The sequence below is a fragment of the Cnephaeus nilssonii genome (genome assembly GCF_951640355.1).
Source record: "Cnephaeus nilssonii genome assembly, chromosome: 13".
NCBI classification, from domain to species: Eukaryota; Metazoa; Chordata; class Mammalia; order Chiroptera; family Vespertilionidae; genus Cnephaeus; species Cnephaeus nilssonii.
Genome location: NC_137084.1, coordinates 80,777,026 through 80,801,301, shown reverse-complemented (window position 1 = coordinate 80,801,301; position 24,276 = coordinate 80,777,026). Strand labels below are relative to the sequence as shown.

Genomic DNA, 24,276 nt, shown 5'->3' with positions numbered 1-24,276 from the left:
GTAAGGATTTAATCCTTTTCATTGTGTAGAGGGCCTCCTGGGAGGGCACCTGAGCATTCTATATTGGTCCCTCTTACCCTTTAGGCCAAGAGAGACCCTCTTCTCACAATTCAATTGCTCACAGCTGTTGCATGAGCTCTCTGTTCATGTCAAGGTTGAAGTCTCGTGATGACTGGTGCCATGGATCTGTCTCTCACCCAGTGGGGTGAACTGAGCCCTCCCTGGAGAAGAAACCCGGGTTCCAAAAGATATGTGATCAGTGCTGGGGCCCCGCCAGCAGGCGAGGGGATCCCAAGGCAGGTGCTGGGCATGGAGGCCACGGGGGCATAGGCTACCAAGGAGACAAAACTGAACCTCACGTCACCCTGCTTGGCCCCAGAGGATGGCTGGTTAGCCAGAGACGGGTAAGATTCCTCAAGGAAGGAACAACCTAAGACAGGCACAGTCGCAGAGAAGCCATCAGGAGAAAACTTGGGGATCAACAGAGGAGTGGCACAGACCCTCACCCCCCCAACATTGCAGGGGCTTGAACCCTCGCCCCTTCTGAGGGAGGTCTCCTGCCCCCATGGCTGCTTTGTGCTTCCCATGCCCAACTCAGATCAGGACCCAGGTGACAGACAGAGACTTGGCCGACAGCAGCTGCCCTCTCACTCCAACAAGAATTGTCTGAGTTGCCTTGCACCCATGGTGTGGGAAAGTGGGTTTACGATATCTAAATCCAGCCTACCACCAGGAATGCTCAGGACCCACTCAAGAAGGCAAATAATCCCTTCCACCAATATTTACAGGGTAAAACAAGATTATTGTTAGAGTAATAAATTTGACAGTAAAATAGTAGTCAAGTTTTCACACAAATTTAAATTGGCTAGTTGAAACAAGCGAATATTCTAGAAAAATTAATTGTACTGGACAAAAAGGTGTTCCTAAAGTGTCAACTAAAATTTTTATTGGTACTTCATCTCATGATAAAATTGTGCACCACATAATGAACCTAAAACAGTAATATTATAGTGAAAAAAATTAAAATTTAAAAGCCATCAAGACTACATTATAAAATTTTCAAAAGCCTCCTAACATTTAAATCAAAAAAGGAGGGGATAGTAGAGGAATATCATGTAAGGAAAAATATCCTGTAAGTAAATTACATCTAGAAAATTAATACTTTAGAAAATTAATTGTAAGGCTAAAAGCAAGACACCCATGAAAAACACACAAGGTGACAAAACAAGCCAGAGGAAAATCATATGGGCAAAAATTGAAAAAGGATCCCCAGTCAAATTTATAGAAAATATTCCTTTATTAACTTTTGGTCGAGAATATGTTTGTATATTTTCAGAAAACAACTGCGAGACCATGTGGATTCCAGCAAAAGAGGAATCGATAGGACTACTCCAGCCATGAAGACAGAAGAGAAGCAGTCCAGAGACGGAAGACGCTGATGTGGCCTTCCCATACTAGCAGTTAGCAGCTGTGCATCACTACAGATTGCCCAGGACCAAACCAGACAGAGTCGGACCTGCATTACCACCATTTGTCAACCATCCAGAACTGAAATGTCAGTGCTGACATGTACACATAAGGAACTGTTGGACATTGAATTTGGGTCTCAAAAGAACTGTTGGCCCAGAAAGAAACTCACTACACACTGATTCATTTGCCTGTCACCATAACCATTATTGCTTGTCTCATTTTCGGTGCTTATAAGTGTATTTCTAACAGCACATGATCTCACTCATCTAGGGGAAATAATGAACAACATAGACTGATGAACAAGAACAGACCCAGAAACAAGGAGGCATGGATCAGACTGTCGGGCCTCGGGGTGAGGGTAGGGAAGGATGGGGGTAAAGGGGGAGATCAACCAAAGGACTTGTGTGCAGGCATATGAGCCTAACCGGCGGTTGGGGACAACAGGGGGGTGGGGGCATGTGTGGGGAGGGGTGTGGGATGGGGATGGAGGGACGAGGACAAATATGTGATACCTTAATCAATAAAGAAATTAAAAAATAATAAAAATAAAAAAAATAAAATTGCTTAACATGCAATGAACCCAAAAGCAGTCATATTTTTGTGCAGAAAATAAAAATTTAAAGTTATCAAGACTGCATTATAAAAATTTTCCAAAAGCCTCCTAATAATTAAATAAAAAAAAGGGGGGATAGTGGAAAAATATTATGTAAGGAAAAATATCCTGAAAGTAAATTACATCTAGAAATTTTTTTTCTTTGAAAATTAATTTTCATTTGTAATGCTAACAGCAGGACACCTATGAAAAACACACATGATATCAAAATAAGCCAAAGGAAAATCGTTTGGGCAAAAAATAAAAAGGATCCCAAGTCAAACTTATAGAAAAGATTCCTTTATTAACTCTTGGTCGAGAATTGTTTGTATATTTTCAGAAAACAACTCCAAGACCATGTGGATTCCTGCAAAAGAGAGGAATTGACAGGACTGCTCCAACCATGAAGACAAGAGGAGAAACAGTCCAGAGATGGAAGACGCTGACGACGCCTTGCCATGCTAGCAGTCAGCAGCTGTGCGTAGCTGCAGGTTGCCCAGGACCAAACCAGAGAAGGTTGGACCTGCATTGCCACCATTTGTCCACCATTCAGATACCATTGCTGACATATAATCAAAAAACTGTTGGACATTGAAACTGGGACTCAAAAACTGTTGGCCCAGAAAGAAACTTACTGCAGACTGATTTCATTTGACTCTCAGCATAGCCATTGTTGCTTGTCTCATTTTTTGTTCTTATATGTTTATTTCTAGTCTGCAGATGCAAGATTTTTTAGGGAAAGAAAGCGGGGGAGATGCCGGTAACCAATTACTGTTTCACTAATAGAGAGATGTGGACAGGAAGCCAGGAAGGCTGATCAACGACAACATTAATTGCTCTTACCACTCACCCTTTAGTTGAGACATTGTTAGCTGAAGCAGCCTCCACCTCTGTTTATCATGTGTATATTTCTGTTATTTCCTGCCTAAGGTGTTTTCCCCATAGCCTCAATAAAAGGGATAGCAGGGCCAGAGCAGGGAGTAGTTCTCCCACTAGAGTTGGACTACCGCCTGGCCCCCCATATCGCCAAATTAAATTTCTTCTAGTCTCTTTTCATTTGTATGCAGCCCTTCTCCAGAACTCGAACCCTGAACCGGAACCCTGAACCACGCGGGACATGGAAAGGGGATCCCACAAGAAATGGTGGAGACAGGAAGTTTAGAAAGAGTGGTAAGTTTGGAACAGGCCTCATAGGAAGAGAAAATCCTAAGGATCCAGGTAAAGTTGGAAGTCATTAATTTATTCTGGCCCCAAGATACACAATTGTGTGGTTTTCTCCAGCAGCATTCAGCGGGTCAGATGGCTAAGCTGACCCAGGACTGGAGTGCTACAGAAAAATGAAAGAAAAGGAACAAGGAACCACAGAATTGATGCTCAAGGCAAGGGAGTAATTAAGTAAGGAACCATGTATCTTAGCTGGCCAAAAATAAAATGCTTCCAGGGATCTGAAAGACTAGTGTAGCCATAGCCAGTGTGCTCAGTGGGAAGTTCGATTCTTGGTCAAGGGCACCTGGGACCTGGGCTGCAGATTTGATCCCTGCCCCTGGTTGGGGCACATACAGGAAGCAACCAATCAATATGTCTCTCTCACATCCATGTTTCTTTCTTTCCCTCTTTTTTTTTTCTTCTCTCCCTCTCCCTCTCCCTTCTACCATCTCTAAAAATCAATGGGAAAAAATATCCTCGGTGAGGATTAACAAAAAAAGACTAGTATACAATAGATTGAGGTCACCGAACAAGAAAAAGGCCCTGATGTGCTCAAAGTGTATATTTACTGGTTATGACACAGAAAGCTAGGAAGATTGAAGGATGGGATCAAAATATGGGATGCTGAACAGCTTGACTCACTGCTATAGCACATAAGAAACACTAGGTTTATTGATTGCTAGACAAGCTATTAGGACTTCTAAGCATACCAATAAAATAAACTAGCACTTGGTAAGAAATGTGCAAAATGAATCCTCATGCATCCTGTCAATTTCAATTTCGCATAGACTCTTACATCACATCCAAAGTAATGCTTCCAACAATTATCAATCACTCTGTCATAGAAGTTCATCAGGTAAGCTCAGAACATTCAAAGAAAAGAAGAATCATGCTTGATATTGCAGTTTTTCTGCTGCTTGTTCTAAGCTAGTACTTCTATGAATCAACTGATGATGTCCTTTAAACTGCAAGGTCACCATCTGTTATTCTGGAAGAGCCCCCCTTGCTGCCATTCTCCATGCGTCACTATCAAAGGCAGAGAGTTCGGTCCCTCTTAATGCCCTCACAAAAGAGAGACAACATCCATGACATAGGAAAAACCATCCAATACATGACTAACCTGAATATTTGATTTGATTTGATTTTTTTTTTTTGGTCAATTCAAACTGTCGTCTTTAAAAATTTAAGTACCTTAAAATGTATAGAGACTACCTCCAAATAGTACAAAGAACTTAGCAGAATTCCATTAAGTAAATTCAGCTTATATAATATCAATGTGAAATTCTCTTAATTTCTTATCCAATGATTCAACGAATACTTGTCAAATAATTATCAGGTATATAGCTCTAAACTCTGCTGTAAAAGAACACAATGCGCAGAGAGCTGGACAGGTGTTCTGAGGAGAAAGAAATTAATTCAGGAAGAATGTGAGGAATATTTCACAAAGGAGGGAGAATTTAAGTTGAAACTTGTACAATGGATGACATCTTAAAAAAGAATCCCTTTTCCCAAAAGAACCCCAACTTTCCAACCCAAAAATATGGGAGTTACTCTAACTTTTCCCTGTCTACCTACCGGTGCTACCCCCAATATCTTACAAACATGTTTATTTCTTGCCTCCCCACCGATACCATTTGAGTTTGGGCCACCATTATTCTAACCCCGGTCCTGACAGATCAGTCTTCTAAAGGGTCCCCTATACTATTCCAATCTACTTTCCAACTGTCAAAGTCATAGACCTAAAATGCAAATCTCATCCCTTGTTACCCTTCCCACCTTAAAATCCTTCAAAATCTCTCACTATAACCCAAACCCTCTACCAAGTGAGTCTTTTAAGATCTCGCTTCTAACTACTTTGGTAGCTCATTCCTCTCCACCTCACATCTGTCGCTACCTCCCTGGGGGCCCGCTGCCTGCAATGTCTTTCTCCTATTCTTTGCCTGGCCAATTCCCACCACTGCAAAGGTTTCTTTCAAAGTTTCAAACCAACAGAAAAACTAATAGGATAGTACAATGAACAAATATGCCCTTTTTCTAGATTTAGCAGTTATTACACTTTTTTGCCACATTTATTTTACCTCTCTCTCTGAATCACCTGAAAGTTGGACATCATGAAACCTAAACCCTAAAACTTTAGCAAGTACAACTTTCTACATAATCACAAATACCATAATCACATTCAAAATATTTAGCATTGATAGTATTACCTAACATGAAGCCTATATTCAAATTTTCCCAATTATTCCAAAATGTCCTTTATAGTTTCTTTAACGCAGGATCAAACCAAGGATGATACACTGCACTTGCTGGTCTTGTTTCCCTTTATCTTTAAGACTCAATTTTGGAATAATTTCCCCTGGAAAGTCCTCTCTGACTCCCCCTACCCAGTCCGGTTACATGCTTCTTTATTATGCTATTAACATTATGTTATTTTGTAATTATCCATTTATTTACCTATTTCCCCTATTAACCGATAAGCTCCTTGAGGGCTTTTGATTCTCCAGACCCATACTGTCTGACTTACAGTAGATATTCAATAAAGGTTAGCCAAATGCATGAAAGAGCTACAAATAACAAATATGTCTGTTATAGACTTAATTGTGCGCCCTACAAGTTCATATGTTGAAGCCTAATCCCCAATGTGACTGCATTTGGAAACAGGGTGTTTAAGGAGGTAATTAAATTAAATGATGTCATTAGGATGGGGTTGTAATCCAATAGGCCTGGTGTCTTTATAGGAAGAAGCAAGACACCAGGAGTGTGCGTGCAGAGGAAAGGCCATGTGAGGACACAACAAGAAGGAAGTTGTGTCTGCAAACCAAGAAGAGAGGTCTCACCAGAATCCAATCCTGCCAGCATCTTGATATTGGACTTCAAGCCTCGGGAACTATGAGAAAATAAGTTTCTGCTGTTTAAGCCAACCAGTCTACTCTGTTATGGGAGCCGGAGCATACTAATACAATGACCAAAATCTTTGTGCCCACAGTTCCTATGTTTAATAGAATGCTAAACAAAACCTAAACACCAATGCTAGAACAAAGATACACACAGAAGACTTCTTCCCCTACTTCTGAAAAAATGAACCCCAAATTCAACAGAATGACAGAAAGCATGACATAACATAAAAAAAACCCAATTGCATCCTTAAGACTACAACCAGCAAATTGTTAGTTACCAATCGCCATTTGTAGCTATCCAATCGGATGGTAAAGAGAGATGCGTAGAGTGTATGGAGCACACACCAGAAGGAAATCTTTCATGGAGCTTAGTATAAAATTACAGACTCACCTTCCCACCTTCTGCTGTTTAAGATATCTGCTGCTAAGTTGCTTACAGGTGCCTACACAGAGACTATGAAGACGATGGCACAGGCCATGTTGTTGGGCAGTGGTGGTAGCTGTTTGGATTGACAACAAAGCCTAGTACAGTGTTCTGCTTCTAATACATTTTCATAATTATTGGCATATGGATCATCATGAACCCATCTTCTAATCATTATCACTAGATTCTCAACAGAACAACTAATTGGTCTTTAGGCCCTCTTCTATAAACATTCTTTCTCATGTTGACCTTTCACAATTATCATCTTTTATGCTTGGAAAATGATTCAGCAAATGAGCTTGCTACTTTTCATTTAGCTCTTTCACACATTAGCAAACCAAGATTTCCTTGATAAACAAAAATACATTTTAGTAGAATTTAAATAAAGTCATCATGGTTTTTACAGCTATTTTGATTTCCAAACAGCTCAGACTAAGAAACCTGAAAGACTGAAAATGTGATCAACACCTATGCCCATCTTACTCTTGCTACAGTACCCAGAAGAGGACACAGATCCACTACACAATTCTTTCCAAATAACTTAGAGTGTAACTATTAGAAATTTACTTTTGAATAGCATAAATACAATCAAAGTATTCTCATAGACTGAACCTTTGAAAAATCAGGTTACAAAGCAAGTAAAATAGATGGTAGATGCTTATCAAAATACTGATCAAACTTGGGAAAGTTCCTTTATTAACTCTAACATAGGGTGTTGGAAAAGCTAAAATCATTAGAGGATTTTTATTTGTGTACTTGTTTTTAAAATAAAAATTAGACTGAAAGAAAAGAAACTAGAAATACAAACAAGACTGGCCCCTTATGCACATACACATAGGGTTTTTATTCTTAACTAATGGCCCAGTGTACGAAACTCGTGCACAGGGGAGGAGGGGGTGTCCCTCAGCCGGGCCTGCACCCTCTCCAATCTAGGACCCCTCAGGGGACATCCCTCTCGCAATCCACGATGCTGGCTCCTAACCACTTACCTGCCTGCCTGCCTGATCGCCCCTAACCACTCTGCCTGCCGGCCTGCTCGTCCCCAACTGCCCCCCCCGCCAGCCTTCTCGCCCCCAACTGCCCCCCTTGCCAGCCTGCTCGCCCCCAACTGCCCCCTCCACTGGCCTGCTCGCCCCCAACTGTCCCCCCGCCAGCCTGCTCACCCCCAACTGCCCCCCCTGCTGGTCTGCTCACCCCCAACTGCCCCCCCGCCGGCCTGCTCACCCCCAACTGTCCCCCCCCCCCGCCAGCCTGCTCGCCCCCAACTGGCCCCCACACCGGCCTGATTGTCCCCAAACCCCCCACTGTCGGCCTGCTTGCCTCTAACTGCCCCCCTCACCGGCCTGATCACCCCCAAATGCCCTCCCCTCCTGGCCTGATCGCCCCTATATACCTCTGCCTTGGCCCCGCCACCATGGCTTTGTCCGGAAGGTCTCCCGGTCTAATTAGCATATTACCCTTTTATTAGTATAGTAGAGGCCTGGTGCACGGGTGGGGGCCAGCTGGTCTGCCCTGAAGGGGGTCCCAGATCAGGGTGGGGGTCCCTTTGTGGGGGGGGCGGCCTGGGCGAGGGGCCTAGGTGGTTTGCAGGCCAGCCACACCCCCATTGGGGTGGGGGTCCCCACTGGGGGGGCGTGGCCAGACTGTGTGAGGGGCTGAAGGCCATTTTCAGGCTGGCCACACACCCTTCGAGGTGGGAATCCCCACTGGGGGGCATGGCCGGCCTGGGTGAGGGGCTGAGGGCCGTTTGCAGGCTGGCCACGCCCCCATTGGGGTGAGGGTCCCCGCTGGGGGGCGTGGCCATTCTGGGTGAGGGGCTGAGGGCCATTTGGGGGTGGTTTGCAGGTCGGCCAAGCCCCTGGCTTTGTCCAGAAGGACGTCCGGAAGGTCTCCCGGTCTAATTAGCATATTACTTTTTTATTAGTATAGAAGATAACATCATTTACCTTCTGCCCTTCTCACAAAGTTTCTCAATTTCAGCTTTCAGATCCTGCTCCTTCTGCAAAAACTCTTTCTTTTCTTTCTCTATCTTCTTCTTTGTTTCTTCTCGCTTTATTGTTACATCCTGGATAGCTTTTAATATCTCCTGAGTCCCACATAATTACAGTCACATACAAATAAAGAAAGAAATAAATTAGTTCTTTTGGTCTGAAAGTTATTTTCAACTATCACAATTTAACATATTGAATTTAGTAAACTAAAATTGAATTGAAGCCCTAACTGGTTTGGCTCAGTGGATAGAGCGTCGGCCTGCGGACTGAAGGTTCCCAGGTTCGATTCTAGTCAAGGGCATGTACCTTGGTTGCCGGCACATCCCCAGTAGGGGGTGTGCAGGAGGCAGCTGATGGATGTTTCTCTCTCATCGATGTTTCTAACTCTCTATCCCTCTCCCTTCCTCTCTGTAAAAAATTAAAAAAAATTAAAAAAGTAAAAAAATCAACAAATTGAAGAAAGCTGGTTGATGAGTGGCTCCTAAAGCCAGTATTTAGATGTAAGGAAGACAGTTACAATAAAGCAGATTTCAATTCAAGAGGAGAAAGAATTTCTAACTGTTCAAAAACTGGAATTTACTGCCTTGTACAGCAATAAGCTCTCCATTGCTGGTGTTCAAATAAAGGCTAAATGAACCAGTCAAGAATACTGAGAAAGGTATTCTTGCACAGGGTGGGAATTTGTTATTTTCAACAAATATGGTCTTGTTTTATTTTGTTATGGTCCTACTTTATTACGTGTGAGGTTATTTTTTTCTTTTCTCACTATTTAACAAATATATATATATATATATATATATATATATATATATGAATATATATATATATATTAGCATGAAGTTAAGTTATAAAAGTGATAAAGTTGAAAGATAAATACCACATGATCTCATATGTGGGATATAATGATCAACATAATTTGATAAACAAAAATAGAGCCAGAGACAAATGGCAAGGAAGGTGGGGGGGGGGGGGGTTAGAGAGCAACCAAAGAATTTGTATGCATGCATATTAGCATAACCAATAAACACAGACACTGGGGCAGTGGGGGCTTACCCAGGATGGGAATAGCTGGGGGGGGGGGGGGGGTGTCAACTGGGGAAAACTTTAGACAAAAAAAAAAATTTAAGATGGAAAACCACACAAAAAAAGTGATAAAGTTAAGTCACTCCCTAATTCACACCAATTCCATCCACAATGTAATCAACGCATTGTTTTATGCTTCCACATTTTTCTCCATTCGCACACAAACACATGTATACTTATGTATTTCACTGTTTTTGTGTTTTCTTAAATGAGGTCATTTTATGTATGTTATTCTGTATCCTGATTTCTTTTTCACCTGAAATGAAGATAATGTCAATAAACATAGATCTAACTCAAAATAGCTGCAAATGATATAATGTGCATATATGCAATTTGTCTGACCATTCTCTGTCAAGAGCCCAACAGGTTGAATCCAACTTTTTTGTAACTATAAGAGTCTGATAAACACTCTAGATGTGTACACTTTCAAACAAAAACTTCTATTTCTCATAATACTGAGATTGCTAGGTCACAGTATATGTACATTTTAAATTTTAACCAATAATTCCTAATAACATCTCCCAAAAGGTCATAACAATTCATACTCCTACTAATGTCTGAAAAAGAGTTCATTTTTCCTCACACCTGACAACTTATTTCATTTTTGCCAATCCCTTGGGGGAGGAGGAATGGTAACTAATTATAATGAGCGTTTTCCTAACTCTCATTCTTTCTTTTTTTTTCTAATATGTTTTTATTGATTTCAGAGAGGAAGGGAGAAAGAGAGAAACATCAATGACAAGAGAAAATCATTGACCAGCTGCCTCCTGCACACCCCACGTTGGGGATCCAGCCCGCAACCCGGGCATGTACAGTGACCGGGAATCAAACTGTGACCTCCCAGTCCATAGGTTGACACTCAACCACTGAGCTACGCCCACAGGGCCCTAACTCCCATTCTTTACTGTTTTTACTGTCTGTCTCCTCCAACGATAATAACTATTTGATGAAGGCAGAGACTATGTTTGGTTCACTACTAAATCTTCAGAGCCTAGATCAGGAACTCAAAAAATAGTTGCTGAGTAAATGAATAACAGTGAGGCTGAGCTTCTTTTCATAAACTTATTACCTATTTGCTTTTCCTCATCCTAATCCAGTGGTGGGCAACCTTTTGAGCTTGGTGCGTCAAACTTCGCCAAAAAACTGAGCATAACTCGGGTAGTGTGTCACTTTGAGGAAAAAACATTATTTCGCAAATGTTTCATCCTCAGGAGCAGCAAATGTTTCATCCTCGGCATGCGGCCGCCTTAGCGGCCGCGTGTCATCAGAAATGGCTACGCGTGTCAGTGCTAACATGCATGTCATAGGTTCGCCATCACTGTCCTAATCCCTGGAACTTGTTACCTTCCATGGGAAAAGAAACTCTGTAGATGTGACGTGTGGAAGAATCTTGAGATGGGAAGGTAATCCTGGATTATCTGGGTAGGCCCAATCTAATCACATGGGTCTTTAAAAAGGAAGAACCTGCCCTGGCCAGTGTGCTCACTGGTTAGAGCGTCGGCCTGCACACCAAAGGGTCGCAGTTTCATTCCTGCTCAAGGGAAGGTACCTCAGTTGCAGGCTGCTAATAACTTGATTTTCACCTAATGGTGCCTATGTTGGTCTTCTGACCTATAAATTAAGCCAACTAAACTCATGGTAATTTGTTACAGCAGCAATAGAGAACTAATACAATAACCTTCCCTAGTTTTCTGTAGATTATGTGACTCTTACCATGAATTTACCTGAATCTCAGAATGTCATGGATATTAAATCCTTCATCAGATGTACTACAAATATTTTCTCTTAGCCTAACATTGATCTTTTTTACTTTTTGTGTCCTTCACTGTATCCAGTTTTTAATTACATGTAATTAAAATTTTTGTGGCTTCTGGGTTTTCTGCCTGCCTTAAAATGATCTCTTGCAACTTGAGATTTTATATATATATATATATTTTTACACACACACACACACACACACACACACACAGTGGCTCGGTGCACGAATTCGTGCACATTCAAAGGAAATTAATTAGAAGAAATATTTTAATATCACTATATGACCTTTCTCTATAATAGAAGTGTCAACCAAATTCACAATCGACAATGACAAACACACGCGTCCAATTGGCGCTAGCAAGAGCTTTATATGTATCATGTGAGTCAACTTATCCTTTTATAGATATAGAACAAACTTGCTTAATTAGAGCTGCTTTCTAATTTAGCTAAACTTTTTCCAGCCCAGTGAAGCACCCTAACTTCTCTTTCAGGTAATTGTCAGCAACACAGCAGTAAATATCAACACGAAGTAGATTATTATTGTAGATCATGCAGGGAGAACAAAGGGTAAAATATTTAACTGCAGCAGTGTTTGACTATATTCTGTGCAGTGAGAAAACCTGAAGTCATTTTCAGGGTCCACCCATTTCTTACTTCTTTTCAATCAGGTCAAGTTTCTAAGCTTTCTAAATCTGTTTTCCGGCTAATGAAAAGAAAATAGGATTCCACCGAGTCTCCTATCTGCCTAGAAATTGAAGAAGATACAAATAGCCTTGGCTGGTGTGACTCAGTTGTTTGGAGCATCACCTTGTACCTACTCCAGGACTACTGTGAGGATCAAATGAGATGAGGCACGGGAAAACACTTCACAGACATTTGGTTACAGTGTGAAAAGTTTCCACCTGGCTATAAAACAAGTTGTGTTCCTGGGCTGAAGAAACTGCAAGGAGGCTAGTCATCGCTAGGGAGAGGAAGCCAGGCATTGCTATATGACGTCATTACCTGGACGGACACTTACCATATTAGCCTTTTATATATATACACATATATATAGATAGATTCTCCTAAATTTTTTTCTAATTTGAAAATTTTTTTCACTTTTTATATGTAGACTAGAGGCCCGTTGCACAAATTTTGTGCACGGGGGTGGGAATGGTGTCCCTCAGTTTGGCCTGCACCCTCTCCAATCAGGGACCCCTCAGACATCCCTCTCACAATCTAGGACTGCTGGCTCCTAACCGATCACCTGCCTGCCTGCCTGATCGCCCCTAACTGCTTGCTGGGGGGCCATTTGCCTACCTGATTGCCCCTAACCACTTGCCTGCCTACCTGATCACCCCTAACCACTGGCCTGCCTACCTGATCGCCCCTAACCACTTGCCTGCCTATCTGATCACCCCTAACCACTTGCCTGCCTACCTGATCACCCCTAACCGCTGGTCTGCCTACCTGGTCACCCCTAATCACTCTGCTTGCCTGACTGATCTCCCTAACTGCTTGCTTGGGGGTGTAGCTAGCCCAGCAAGGGACCATTTGCCTACCTGATTGCCCCTAACTGCTGGCCTGCCTACCTAATCACCCCTAACCACTCTGCCGGCCTGCCTGATCTCCACTAACCGCTTGCTGGGGGGCGGGGCCAGCACAGTGAGGGGCTGTGGTGGTTCTGGTCTAATGGTCATTATGGCTGTGATGCCGTTAAGGTCTCTGGCCTTTTATAATATAGGATTTTTAATCTGCCTACAATTGTATTTTTAAATATGTGATATGAGTCTAATCAAATTATTTCCTAGATAGACCGTCAATTATGCCAACAAACTATATTAAGTAAATAATCCTTTTCTCTCTGAACTAAAAACAGAAGTGAGAGTTTTATTTTATTTTATTTTATTTTATTTTATTTATTTATTTATTTTTTTAGAAGTGAGAGTTTTAACAAGATGCCCTCAAAGGCTATTTTTATCCTTAAGATTCTATGATAACCATTAAAAAATTAAATACTACTTTTCTATTTCTATTAACTTGGAAACAAAATTGAAGTTTGATTAGGGACTATAGCTTTACTCATTGACAATTTTAACATAAACAGAAAACCTGGTGGTTCTTCATTTCTTCTTCTCTCCTTTGCTGAAGTTGCTTTAGTTGAACTTGGAGCTGATTCTCCACTTGCCTCTGCTTGTCCAGGACCTCCTGGTAACGTTCCTTCAACAGGGTTCTCTCTGTCATCATTTTATCCTATTGGTAACAATGGAAGAAGTGTAATTCCCCAATTTAATTGCAAGAAACACTCACCAGACACCTGCTCAAGGCACTGTGTGGAGCTCTAGTGTCCAAAACTGCAGCTACTAGCCACGTGTGGCTGTGTTAACGTAAACTAATTAAAATAAAAAAATTTAAAATACAGCCCCTCAGTCACCTCGCCACATTCCAAGTGCTCAACAACTACACATGACTGGTGGCTACCATATTGGACAGCACAGACACAGAATATTTCCACCATCACAGGGAGTTCTAACACAGGAGTTGGCAACCCATGGCCTGTGGACCAAATCCAGCCATTGCCTGTTTTTGTAGATAAAAGTTTTATTGAAACACACCATAGTCAATGGCTTAAGAGCTGATTTCACACTATAATGGCAAAGTGGAATGTACAACAGAGCACATACATGAAGCCTAAGATATTTATCATCTGACCCTTTAGAGAAAAAGTTTGCCAATCCCTGCTCTAGGTAATAAGAGGAAGGAGGCATTTTATCATCCTTTAAGAGAAAGAATGGGCAAAAACATAGAACACGTCACCCACCAAAATGCATACAGAAACAGGATTTCTTACATCATTAGCTCTGAAAACTTACAGACCCACAAAGAGGTCTAGGGAACTTGGGATTCAGACTGAGCAAATTAGCAAGCTCTCATATAAAGTAGGGAGCAGAAGCAAGGACCACAGTTCAGCTCTGCCTCCCTCAAATCAGTAAATCAAGAAAAGTTGTGGTTACCTTTCAAAGGGGCACTAAAACTTAAAGAGGAACAATTTAAAACTCAGCAGTATAAGGTAGTGGACAATTGCCATAAACACATGAAAAGAATAGCAAATAAAACTGGAGCCCAGTATCTTGAATTGCAACTAAGCTTAATACCTGACTAATTCCACTGCCTTTTTAAAAAATATATATTTTTATTAATTTCAGAGGGAAGGGAGAGGGGGAGAGAAATAGAAACATCGATGATGAGAGAGAATCATTGATAGGCTAGTGGGGGGTCGAGCCTGCAACCCAAGCATGTGGCCTTGACCAGAACTGAACCAGGGACCCTTCAGTGCGCAGGCCAATGCTCTATCCACTGAGCCAAACTGCCTTTTTTAAAGAAAAATACAACCAAATAAAACACAATTCTGGGCCTCTTTTGGCCCAATTGCCTACCAGTTTCCACCCGGTTCAGACTAATACTAAAGTGTATTTATAACTTTAGTTGGCCCATTCAATTGCTATACAGTCATCCAAACCCCACATTAAACTATGGGGACAAAGTAAATACTCTATGTAAGTAAACTGATTAGCATAAGTGCTCAATAAACGATGACTTCTCCCCCTTTCTCTAGAGGTTCTCTTCTACCCAGCACATCTCCATGAGGCCTCTAGTCTCTGGGATCTTTTTACCTGCCCGTTATTAATAACTCCTGAGTTGCTACTCTCTATTTAAAAGTTTTCATTGGCATCATCTGATTAATGTATTCCAATAACTTATTTATTTCCATTTGCCCCTCAAGTACTTCAACATGCTCCACATATTCACTCTTATCTCATTAATACAAGCACTTTTCCTTTCTCCACTCAATTAACTCATCTTCCCCTAAAGACTTCTACCTGACCCTAGGGTGCTTTCCTAGTATTATCCTTCCTCTTGAAAAATATACATTAGCTATGCATTCACTAAAGGGGTGGAAGTTTTTGCCACAAAATCAAGAGGACCTAATAGTTTAGCAAAGATAAATGTGAAGTTCTCTTAATTTCAAAAACTAATTGCCTAGGAATAAAATGGGCAGATACAACTATATAATATACGAGACTTGATGGCATTTGACTGAAAGCTCAACAGTGTGACAAGACTGCCAAAATAAACCAACAGCTTAAGAAACAGCGACTAAAATGAGAGTTAGAGAACCAGAGGCCCATTGTATTGTGAACTAATTATAGTCTGTCTGGATTATTACATTTTGTTCTCAGGATCACATTTCAAAAGAAACACTGATAAGATGGAACATGTCTAGGTGAAAGGTAACCAGAGTGATGAAAGGACTGAAAACATACTACATTAAAAAAAAAAAATGTTAAAAACATCTGGAGAATGTTTCACCTGGAAAACTTCAGATCTAAGAGCTAAGAGGAAGAAGCAGGGGAAAACCTTCAAAAATATGTAAGGCGATTGGACAACTTCTCATGTTGGCAGCAGCCGGTGGGGCACTGAAGAGTGGTGACTGAGCTTCAAGTCTGGTGGTGTGTGCCGCCTCCGGCATGGCTCCACCCCCCAGCCCCTGCACCCTGATGCAGTGCCTGCCCCAACTGGGGACGATGGCGGAGTATTTTCTGGGCCACAGCATGCTCTGGAGTTCCTTGGACCAAGTGTTCTCTGCCTTCTGGCAGTGGTATCCGAATCCCTACAGCAAACATGTCCTGCGGAAGACATAGTGCACAGGGAGGTGACCCCTGCCCCAGAGACTCCTGCTGGGCCAACCGACTATTTCTTGCCAATACTGCTCACTCGATGTATGCCCTGGAAGATTCTGTTGTGGACCCACAGAACCAGAGCATGACCACCTTCCCCTGAACATCAACCACACCCGGCGGGTGGTGGAGGAGGAACAATGTGATGACTGTGAACTGATTACAGAGCTGGACTGACATCCACTGAGAAGGCTGGGTCTCCTCTAGCTAGCCTGGCATTTCCAGAGCTGTCCAGGAATTTGGTCTCTCCTGGTTCAGAAGCAATGTGACCAAGACGAAGGATTCTGAATACATCTTGGCCAAGCTGCAAGGTCAGGCTCCTTCCAAAAGCCTTGCTGAGACAGCCAAGGAAGCCGAGGAGGCAGAGAACGGCACTGGCAGCACAAAGGCCCAGGACCTCGCCAGCAAGGCAGCCACAAAGACGCAGCAGCAGCAATAGCTTGCGTAGACAGCTGGCCCCGGTGCGGCAGCATGTCAAACCACTCGGCTGTACTCCCTCTACTTTATTATTAAAAGTCAACTTCCAGCCCTAACCGGTTTGGCTCAGTGGATAGAGCATCGGCCTGCGGACTGAAGGGTCCCAGGTTCAATTCCGATCAAGGGCATGTATCTTGGTTGCGGGCACATAACCAGTAAGGAGTGTGCAGGAGGCAGCTGATCGATGTTTCTAACTCTCTATCCCTCTCCCTTCCTCTCTGTGAAAAAATCAATAAAATATATATATTTTTAAAAAGTCAACTTCCAGCCCTATCTACTTTCGGGGGGGGGGGGAGGCGGTTAGGGTGGTGTCTGTTTGGCATCTATAGTGCACCAGACACGTTACCCATGTCTGGGCTGGGCCCACTTCTTTCTTTTTAAAATATATTTTTATTGATTTCAGAGAGGGAGGGAGAGGGAGAGAGAGAAACATCAATGGTGGGAGAGAATCATTGATTGGCTGCCTCCTGTAGGTTCCCTACTGGGGATTGAGGCTGCAATCCAAGCATGTGTCCTGACCAGGAATCTTGGTCCATAGGTCGATGCTCAACCAGAGCCACACCAGCTGGGCTGGGCCCACTTCTTTCAGCACCAGGTAGCTGAGGGACAGAGGAGCAGAGAGGCGCCATGACTTGCCCAGGGTCACAGTGTGCAGGCAAAGTGGTCATAAACACTAGACTGTAAGCTCCATGAGGGCAGGGACCTTAGTTTCGTTCTCTGCTGTGTCCCAAGTACCCGGAACAAGATCTACCAAATATCTGTTGAATTCACTCCTCTTCGGCTTCCTTGGCTGTCTCAGCAAGGCTTTTGGAAGGAGCCTGACCTTGCAGCTTGGCCAAGATGTATTCAGAATCCTTCGTCTTGGTCACATTGCTTCTGAACCAGGAGAGACCAAATTCCTGGACAGCTCTGGAAATGCCAGGCTAGCTAGAGGAGACCCAGCCTTCCCAGTGGATGTCAGTCCAGCTCTGTAATCAGTTCACAGTCATCACGTTGTTCCTCCACCACCACCCACCGGGTGTGGTTGATGTTCAGGGGAAGGTGGTCATGCTCTGTTTCTGTGGGTCCACAACAGAATCTTCCAGGGCATACACCGAGTGAGCGCACTTCCCCCTCGAAAAAAAATACGTAGGGTTAACAAGCAAGAGGATTTAAATTTACTCTACATAACTCAAGGAAAAATTATAACAAGTTTTAGAGGTTCTGTCCTCACCCCAGAATGAGATATCACATTAAGAGCTATTTTAAAAATGCAACATGCCCTAACCGGTTTGGCTCAGTGGATAGAGCGCTGGCCTGCGGACTGAAGGGTCCCGGGTTCGATTCCAGTCAAGGGCACATGCCTGGGTTGCAGGCTCGATCCCCAGTGGGGGGTCGTGCAGGAGGCAGCCAATCAATGATTCTCTCTCATCACTGATGTTTCGCTCTCTCTCTCCTGCTCCCTTCCTCTCTGAAATCAATAAAAACATATTTTAAAAAATAAAAATAAAAATGCAACAGGCTGCTTTGTGAACAGTAAGCTTCCCATCTCTGGAAGTGATCAAGTAGAAGTTAGATGACTAATGTCGGGAATTTTATAAAGGAAGCTCCTGCATCTTTTCTGACTGAGATCACATGACTGGATCTTCTGCATTAATACTTTCATATATCAACAATGACAGTTCAAAGACTTACCAGATTCTTTTCAATATCTTGATCTGTGTTTACCTCTGAATCAGCTGTCTTAAAGTCAGTCTACAAAGACAGAAACAGCATATTCAGAACTGGTCAGTGGCATTCGAAAAGGGAGAATTGCTCTCATACTTTCACCTAAAATCTGTGCAACGAAGAGGCTAACATGTTGGCTGCACAGCATGAGCAGCACTGCAGCTCTGGCTAATGGATGCTGACATGCACCCTGCAGGAAGCACTTATCCCCCAGAACACCCAGGTGCAGAGGCTACACTCCTCATGACTCAGTGAGAGACATTATGTGGAGCCTGTCAGGCTCCGAGTCACCACAATTAGGCAATGGCTCCTGGCTTTACTACTTCTTGAACACCAGGATGAAGCCATCACATAGCACCAATGGAAATAGTATGACAGCTGCCAGTAAAAAAATGATAAAGAGTAGTCTCCACCAACCATGAAGAAATGTCTCTTCCCTCAAAAAAAAAAAAGCCCAAATTCCATTGTAATAGTAGAAACTTGATACTTGACCTGTACAGCAATGTTCTGAGAAAGCTTCAGGGAAGAGCTATCCTGATCATCATCCTGATCCACTCTGATTCCTTCAACCCCATTTGCTGGAGGTACTACAGGTCGGAAATCCAAGCCTGTGTCCCTGCTCCCTTCCTTTAGGATGGAGGCTTGTGGGGACTTCTCTTCAGAACAATTCCCGGAGGCATGTTGCTTTGCATGGCCCCCGGCCTTAAGAGACCGGGTGACAGGATGGAGGCTCTCCCGGAGGCACGGATTCCCCTCCTCTCCTGCTGTGCTGGCCACGTCCTTCAAATCAGACTGAGACCCACCGCCAGAAAGACCAAGGGCTGTGGCTATCAAGTTTTCTCCTAAAACCGCCTGGTGCGCTGCTGAGGTGTCACCTGCTGACGAACCAGGATTCTGCTCTGGTTGTTCCAAATGGACATTCCTGTTATTCTCCTTGGTTATCGTTTGGCTACTTACACTTGACAGAGGTGAGTTCTTGTGCTTCTGTGCAGGGTCTTTGGGGCTGCCAAAACACAAGACAAGAAGTTTCTCTCTTCACCCCGTCTTAAAGAGGGTTAAATACACAATACTTCTAACACAATCACTAAGATAACAAAACTGGACTATATAAACCCCTCAAATTATCAAAATGAAAAGGAACTTCCTTTCTATCCAGTGATTTTATCCCACGTGCAGGCGGCACAGCTTGGTGGTTAAGAACCTGGGTTCTGGCCCCGGCTGGTGTTGGTTGAGCGACGTAACAGAAAGGTTGCCGGTTCAATTCCCAGTCAGGACACATGCCCAGGTTTTGGGCTTGATCCCCAGTAGGGGGCATGCAGGAGGCAGTCGATCAATGTTTTTCTCTCACATTCATGTTTCTCTCACTCTCCCTCTCTCTCAAGTCTATAAAAATATCTATTTTTTTAAAAAGAATCTAGGTTCTAGAGACAGTCTCCAGTTATTGATGACACATAAGTGGCTGAAAATCCAAAAATCTTTGAGGGCCAAGTTGAATAACTTTTAGAGATACAGAGGAAATAGCCTAATGCTAGTTAGAATATTTCATTTAGTTACATGTATTAATTTAGTTACATATATTTTAATAAAATATCAATTTAGAAACAGTTTTTATTCCACTCCCATGTTTCACAAAAGTAATTTTCATTCAAACTCATTCTACAGATCTCTGACCAGATCCGCTTGTTAGGTTCTTCGAGTTTTCCAGAGCATAGCATCTTCACTTCAAGCTGTGTGAGATACAAACACTTTTGAATCCAAAACTGAAGCTAAGCTGTCAATAGAAATTTTATCCCAGACAAGTACATACATGTACAACACTGGGGAGTTGTTTTATTGTTTATCACAGACTTAACATATTATGTATTTATTGTTATTGTTTGTTAATCCTCACCCGAGAATATTCTTTCCATTGACTTTCAGAGAGAGAGGAAGGGAGGGAAGGTGGCAAGGGAATCAGAAGGAAGAGGAGAGAGAGAGGGAGGGAGAGAGAGAGATTGGTTGCCTCCTGCATACACCCCGACCAGGGCCAGGGATCGAACCTGCAACCCAAGTATGTGCCCTTGACCGAACCTGCCACCCTTCGGTGCATGTACTGGCTGACACTCTAAGCACTGAGCAACACCAACCAGGGCAACATATTGGTTTTTAGAGACCTTTAAAACCTATTTACAGTGATATCCAACATTCACAACTATAAATTTTTCATCCAGGAATAATGACTAAATCTGTGTTAAATTTATTCTTTTTTTAAAAAACTGGTTTTGTCGAATGATGCCCTAAAGCACCGCACACTAGAATGAGGCATCAGCTCACTATCTTTGCTTTCCTTAATAGTACTTGCTGTTCAAAATAAAACAACTGAGAGAGCATCTTGCATTATGAAAACCTTTATAAATACTCCAATCTGATTCCTTGCTGGGAGTTAACTGAGGGACGAGGGGGCACCTAATTACAAATTTGGGCATGTGCAGTATCTGGATGGAATGCCGACTCTGTTATTTAGTAGCTGTTTGACTCTGAGCAAATCACTTACCTTCATTTTTAAAATAGAATATTACCTACCTATTATAATTATTGTGAGGATTACATGAGACAATGTTTCTTAAGTGTTTAGTACAGTGCCTGGCACATAGTAAACACTCAATAAACCTTAACTGGTAATATCATTACTAGCAGTATGTGGCTGATTTTATTTATAAAATGAAGATCCAAGTTTATGGTTAGGCTTACTTAACATTTGCCCCATTACCCATTCACTAGCAAACTTCTGTTCATTTAAACAAATATTTACTAAGTACTCTGGGACCAGACAAGCCTGGGTTCAAACCCTGACTCCAACGTAGCTTGGTAACCTTGGGCAAGTTACTAACCTCTCTGTGTCTCAGTTTCCTCACCTGTAAATGGGAATAATATTAGCACCTACCTCCTGGTATTGTTGGGAGGATTAAATGTGTTAATATATATAAAGCTGTTAGTACAGTATTATATATTGTATTAAGTCCTAGGTACTCTAGAAAAGAATTGAAGTAGACTATACAGTCAATTTAGTGCAACCCTGTACATACACTGTGCCAAGCAAAGTAAGATAGAAGGTTGGGTAATCATAATCCCTTCCCTCAAGAGTTCACATGGAAGGCAAAAATCTATAATAATAAAAGCGTAATATGCTAATTAGGCCAGACAACCTTCTGGACGGACGAAACCGGGGCTTCAAGGGAAGCCTGGGCCTCGGGTGCCTGCTGGTGGCCTGAGGGAAGCCTGGATCCTGGGTGCCAGAGGGAAGCCAGTGCCGGCAGCCGGGGGAAGGAAGGCCTATTCTTGCACGAATTTCATGCATTGGGCCTCTAGTATATACATAAGGCAATAAGCCATATTACCAAAGCTATCTACAGACACAGATATATAAACACAAACACACATAATTAACTGTATATATGTATGTACCTGTGAGTATATGTTATATAGAAGATGTATATGTGAATATACATATGTATAATATATAAACACATACTTAAGTGAACATATAATCCATGTAGGATAGAATGAGGACATATTCTCACTTTTGGATGAGTTTGACCACCTGTATTCTGTCAACAAATATTATCATGTCTGAGCATCAGACACTGTTAGAAATACAAACATAGATCAGCTAGTCCTTACCTTTAAAAAGCTTAATCTAGCGCAGTGCTACTAGAGCCAAAAAGAGGAAAGACCAGCTACACTTCCGTAAGAGGCCCTTAACCCCCAAAAATCTTCCCAGTCAAGAACCCCTGCCTTACCTTAGACCATCTAGCAGACCTTCTTCTGATTTGGAAGCACAGGGACTAGAGGATTCCGGAGGATTGGGGGCACTGGCCACACCAGCTACCTCGGACGCTGCCATCATGCTCTGTACATCCGGAAACAAATAGGCTACAAGTTTCACATTTTAAAAATAATGTTCTTCCACCCTCTGAATGTCCACACAACACAGTTTTTCCGGGAAAGAAACAAAGTTGGCTCCAGGAGAAAACACCTGAGTATTTATTCTATAGCACTGGTATTAAAGCCATGGTAGGCAAACGGGTCCCAGCGAATCAATCCTCAGGAACCACCAGAGTAATGTAAATATCTAGGAGTGTGGGCAAAGCTTTTTCCACTTTTGGCAGAAATGCAGTCATTTAGAACATCAAACCAGAGCCAGGGAGAATCTTTCAAATGGCCCACACACCTACCTTGCCTAATATCATTTACAAAGGATGCAATTTTTGGCCTGATATCAACAATATCGTTTTAAATCATTTTATTGCTGTTACATTAAAAGCATTCTCCATTAATATAAGAGAAGTTTTAGGGAAAAGGAATGTTGTATCGGGCAACCCAAGTATCTTTTACTGTCAGCGCGCTCCCCACGGAGGGGTAAGTCTGATAACCACTGACCGAGGACAGGACTCTTCCAAGTTACTACAGGGGTGCAAGAGGGTGGGAATCTGGGTTACCCCAGCATGACAATGAGCTGAAAACAGGGTAAGCCAAGTAATGGGACCCGGAACAGATGACGTTCTTTGATCAAAAGGTCATCTTTTATGTTGCAAGACAAACTCATGGCCCTCTATGGGGGAAAAAAATATAGGGGGTGGGGGGTATGTAACACAGGGTTAGTTTAAATTAATTGATTTTAATAGTTATCACAGGTACACCCCGGAACCTACAAGAGCCCATAGGGCAAGTATGGAGACTGCTGTGTCAACACTTCAGTCACAAGCCAGAGAGCCCCGTGCCTCAGTTTCCCCCATTACACAAAGGTCCTAGGAGAAAATGGGCCCCCAAATCGCCATTACTGCTCCCTCAGGTGCAAGCCTCCTGCCGCAACACAGCCCGGGGGCCGGTAAACGAACCACCGGGCACGGGTCCTGCCTGCAAGTCCGCGCCGAAGAGCCGGGGTGGGGGGCGCACGGCGGGCTGCAGCGCGGGACGAAAAGTCGAATGTGCCGAGGGACGCCCCGCACCGCAACCAGGGGCGACCACCGCCGAGGCGGCCACGGCGGGAGCGACGGGTCCTCGGGGGCGGACGCGAAGGGAGAAGGGACAATGGGTGGAAGCAGCCGGGTGGCCACCGCCGCCCTCCAACCCGCTAAGCTGGCGGCTACCGCGGGCACGGCGCCTCCGCACCTTCCCCTCGGCCCGCACCCGCGGGCAGCCCCCGCCACACTCCTAGGCCGGGACCCCCACTCGCAGCTCCCGGCGCCTCCACGCCCCCCACTCGCCTCCCGCCCTCCGCGTCGCACCCCGGCCCGCGCGCCGACCCGCACCCCCTTGGGCTCCGCGCCCCCAGGAAGGAATGGGGGGAGGGAAGGGACGCACCTGAGCGGGCGGAGCGGGGGAGGGGGCGGCCGGGCCTCGGGGGAGGGCCGAGCGCTGGCGGCGGCGCACCTCCCACTTCCGGCGGCGCGAGAGGAGGGGGCGGGGCGCGGCCGCAGGAGGAGCGGCGCAGGGGCCCGGCCGCCCCCGACGGCGCCCCCTGGCGGCCAGAGCCGGCACTGCCGAGGGGACGCGGCCGTGCGGGAGCCCCCTAAGCCACAGGCGGACTCGCAGGGACGCAGGGACGCGAGGAGGAAGAAGATGCTGTCGCGAGAAGGAAGGAGACGCGTGGAGGGGGCCGCTCTCGGAGGGACTCAGGGACTGTGGGGACCACGGCCGTCTGAGAGGAGAGGAACGATATGCTTGTGAAGGTCGCAACCGAGATGCCCTTTCCAGAGGACATCATGGGGAAGACGACGCCTCTGGGGAGATCCCCTTGGAGATGCCCGGGGTCTGGAGACGGCGGGGCCCCGCGAGGAGGCCGCCGCGGCGCGCGCTGCTCCCGGGAGAGGCCCGAGGGTCGGCCCCCGCGCCGGCGGCTGCGGCCGCGCCCGCGCTGATTGGCTGTGGCGCCGGGCGGAAGTGACGCCGCTGTCACGGGCTCGGGCGCCCG

At 44.1% G+C, this 24,276-nt stretch overlaps 1 protein-coding gene and 1 pseudogene across 3 annotated transcripts in view; one reads left to right on the top strand and one right to left on the bottom strand.

Annotated features, from left to right (window-relative positions):
* Window positions 1-24,224, bottom strand: part of RNF214 (ring finger protein 214) — a 46,600-nt gene extending 22,376 nt beyond the window's left edge. The window contains exons 1-6 of one of the 2 annotated variants that reach the window (XM_079787875.1): window positions 23,667-24,224; window positions 22,103-22,212; window positions 18,816-19,326; window positions 18,291-18,350; window positions 13,513-13,653; window positions 8,536-8,675 (exon numbers count right to left, since the gene is read on the bottom strand). In XM_079787875.1, the coding sequence (XP_079644001.1) occupies window positions 8,536-8,675; window positions 13,513-13,653; window positions 18,291-18,350; window positions 18,816-19,326; window positions 22,103-22,209 (959 nt within the window). In that variant the 5' untranslated portion in view covers window positions 22,210-22,212; window positions 23,667-24,224. The remainder of the gene's footprint in view (window positions 1-8,535; window positions 8,676-13,512; window positions 13,654-18,290; window positions 18,351-18,815; window positions 19,327-22,102; window positions 22,213-23,666) is intronic. The other variant, XM_079787876.1, reaches the window with a different exon arrangement.
* On the top strand, window positions 13,664-17,389 carry LOC307109192 (PRELI domain-containing protein 1, mitochondrial-like; annotated as a pseudogene). Its single transcript has one exon. The product of its transcript is annotated as a PRELI domain-containing protein 1, mitochondrial-like (transcript).
* Window positions 24,225-24,276: the final 52 nt, after the last annotated feature.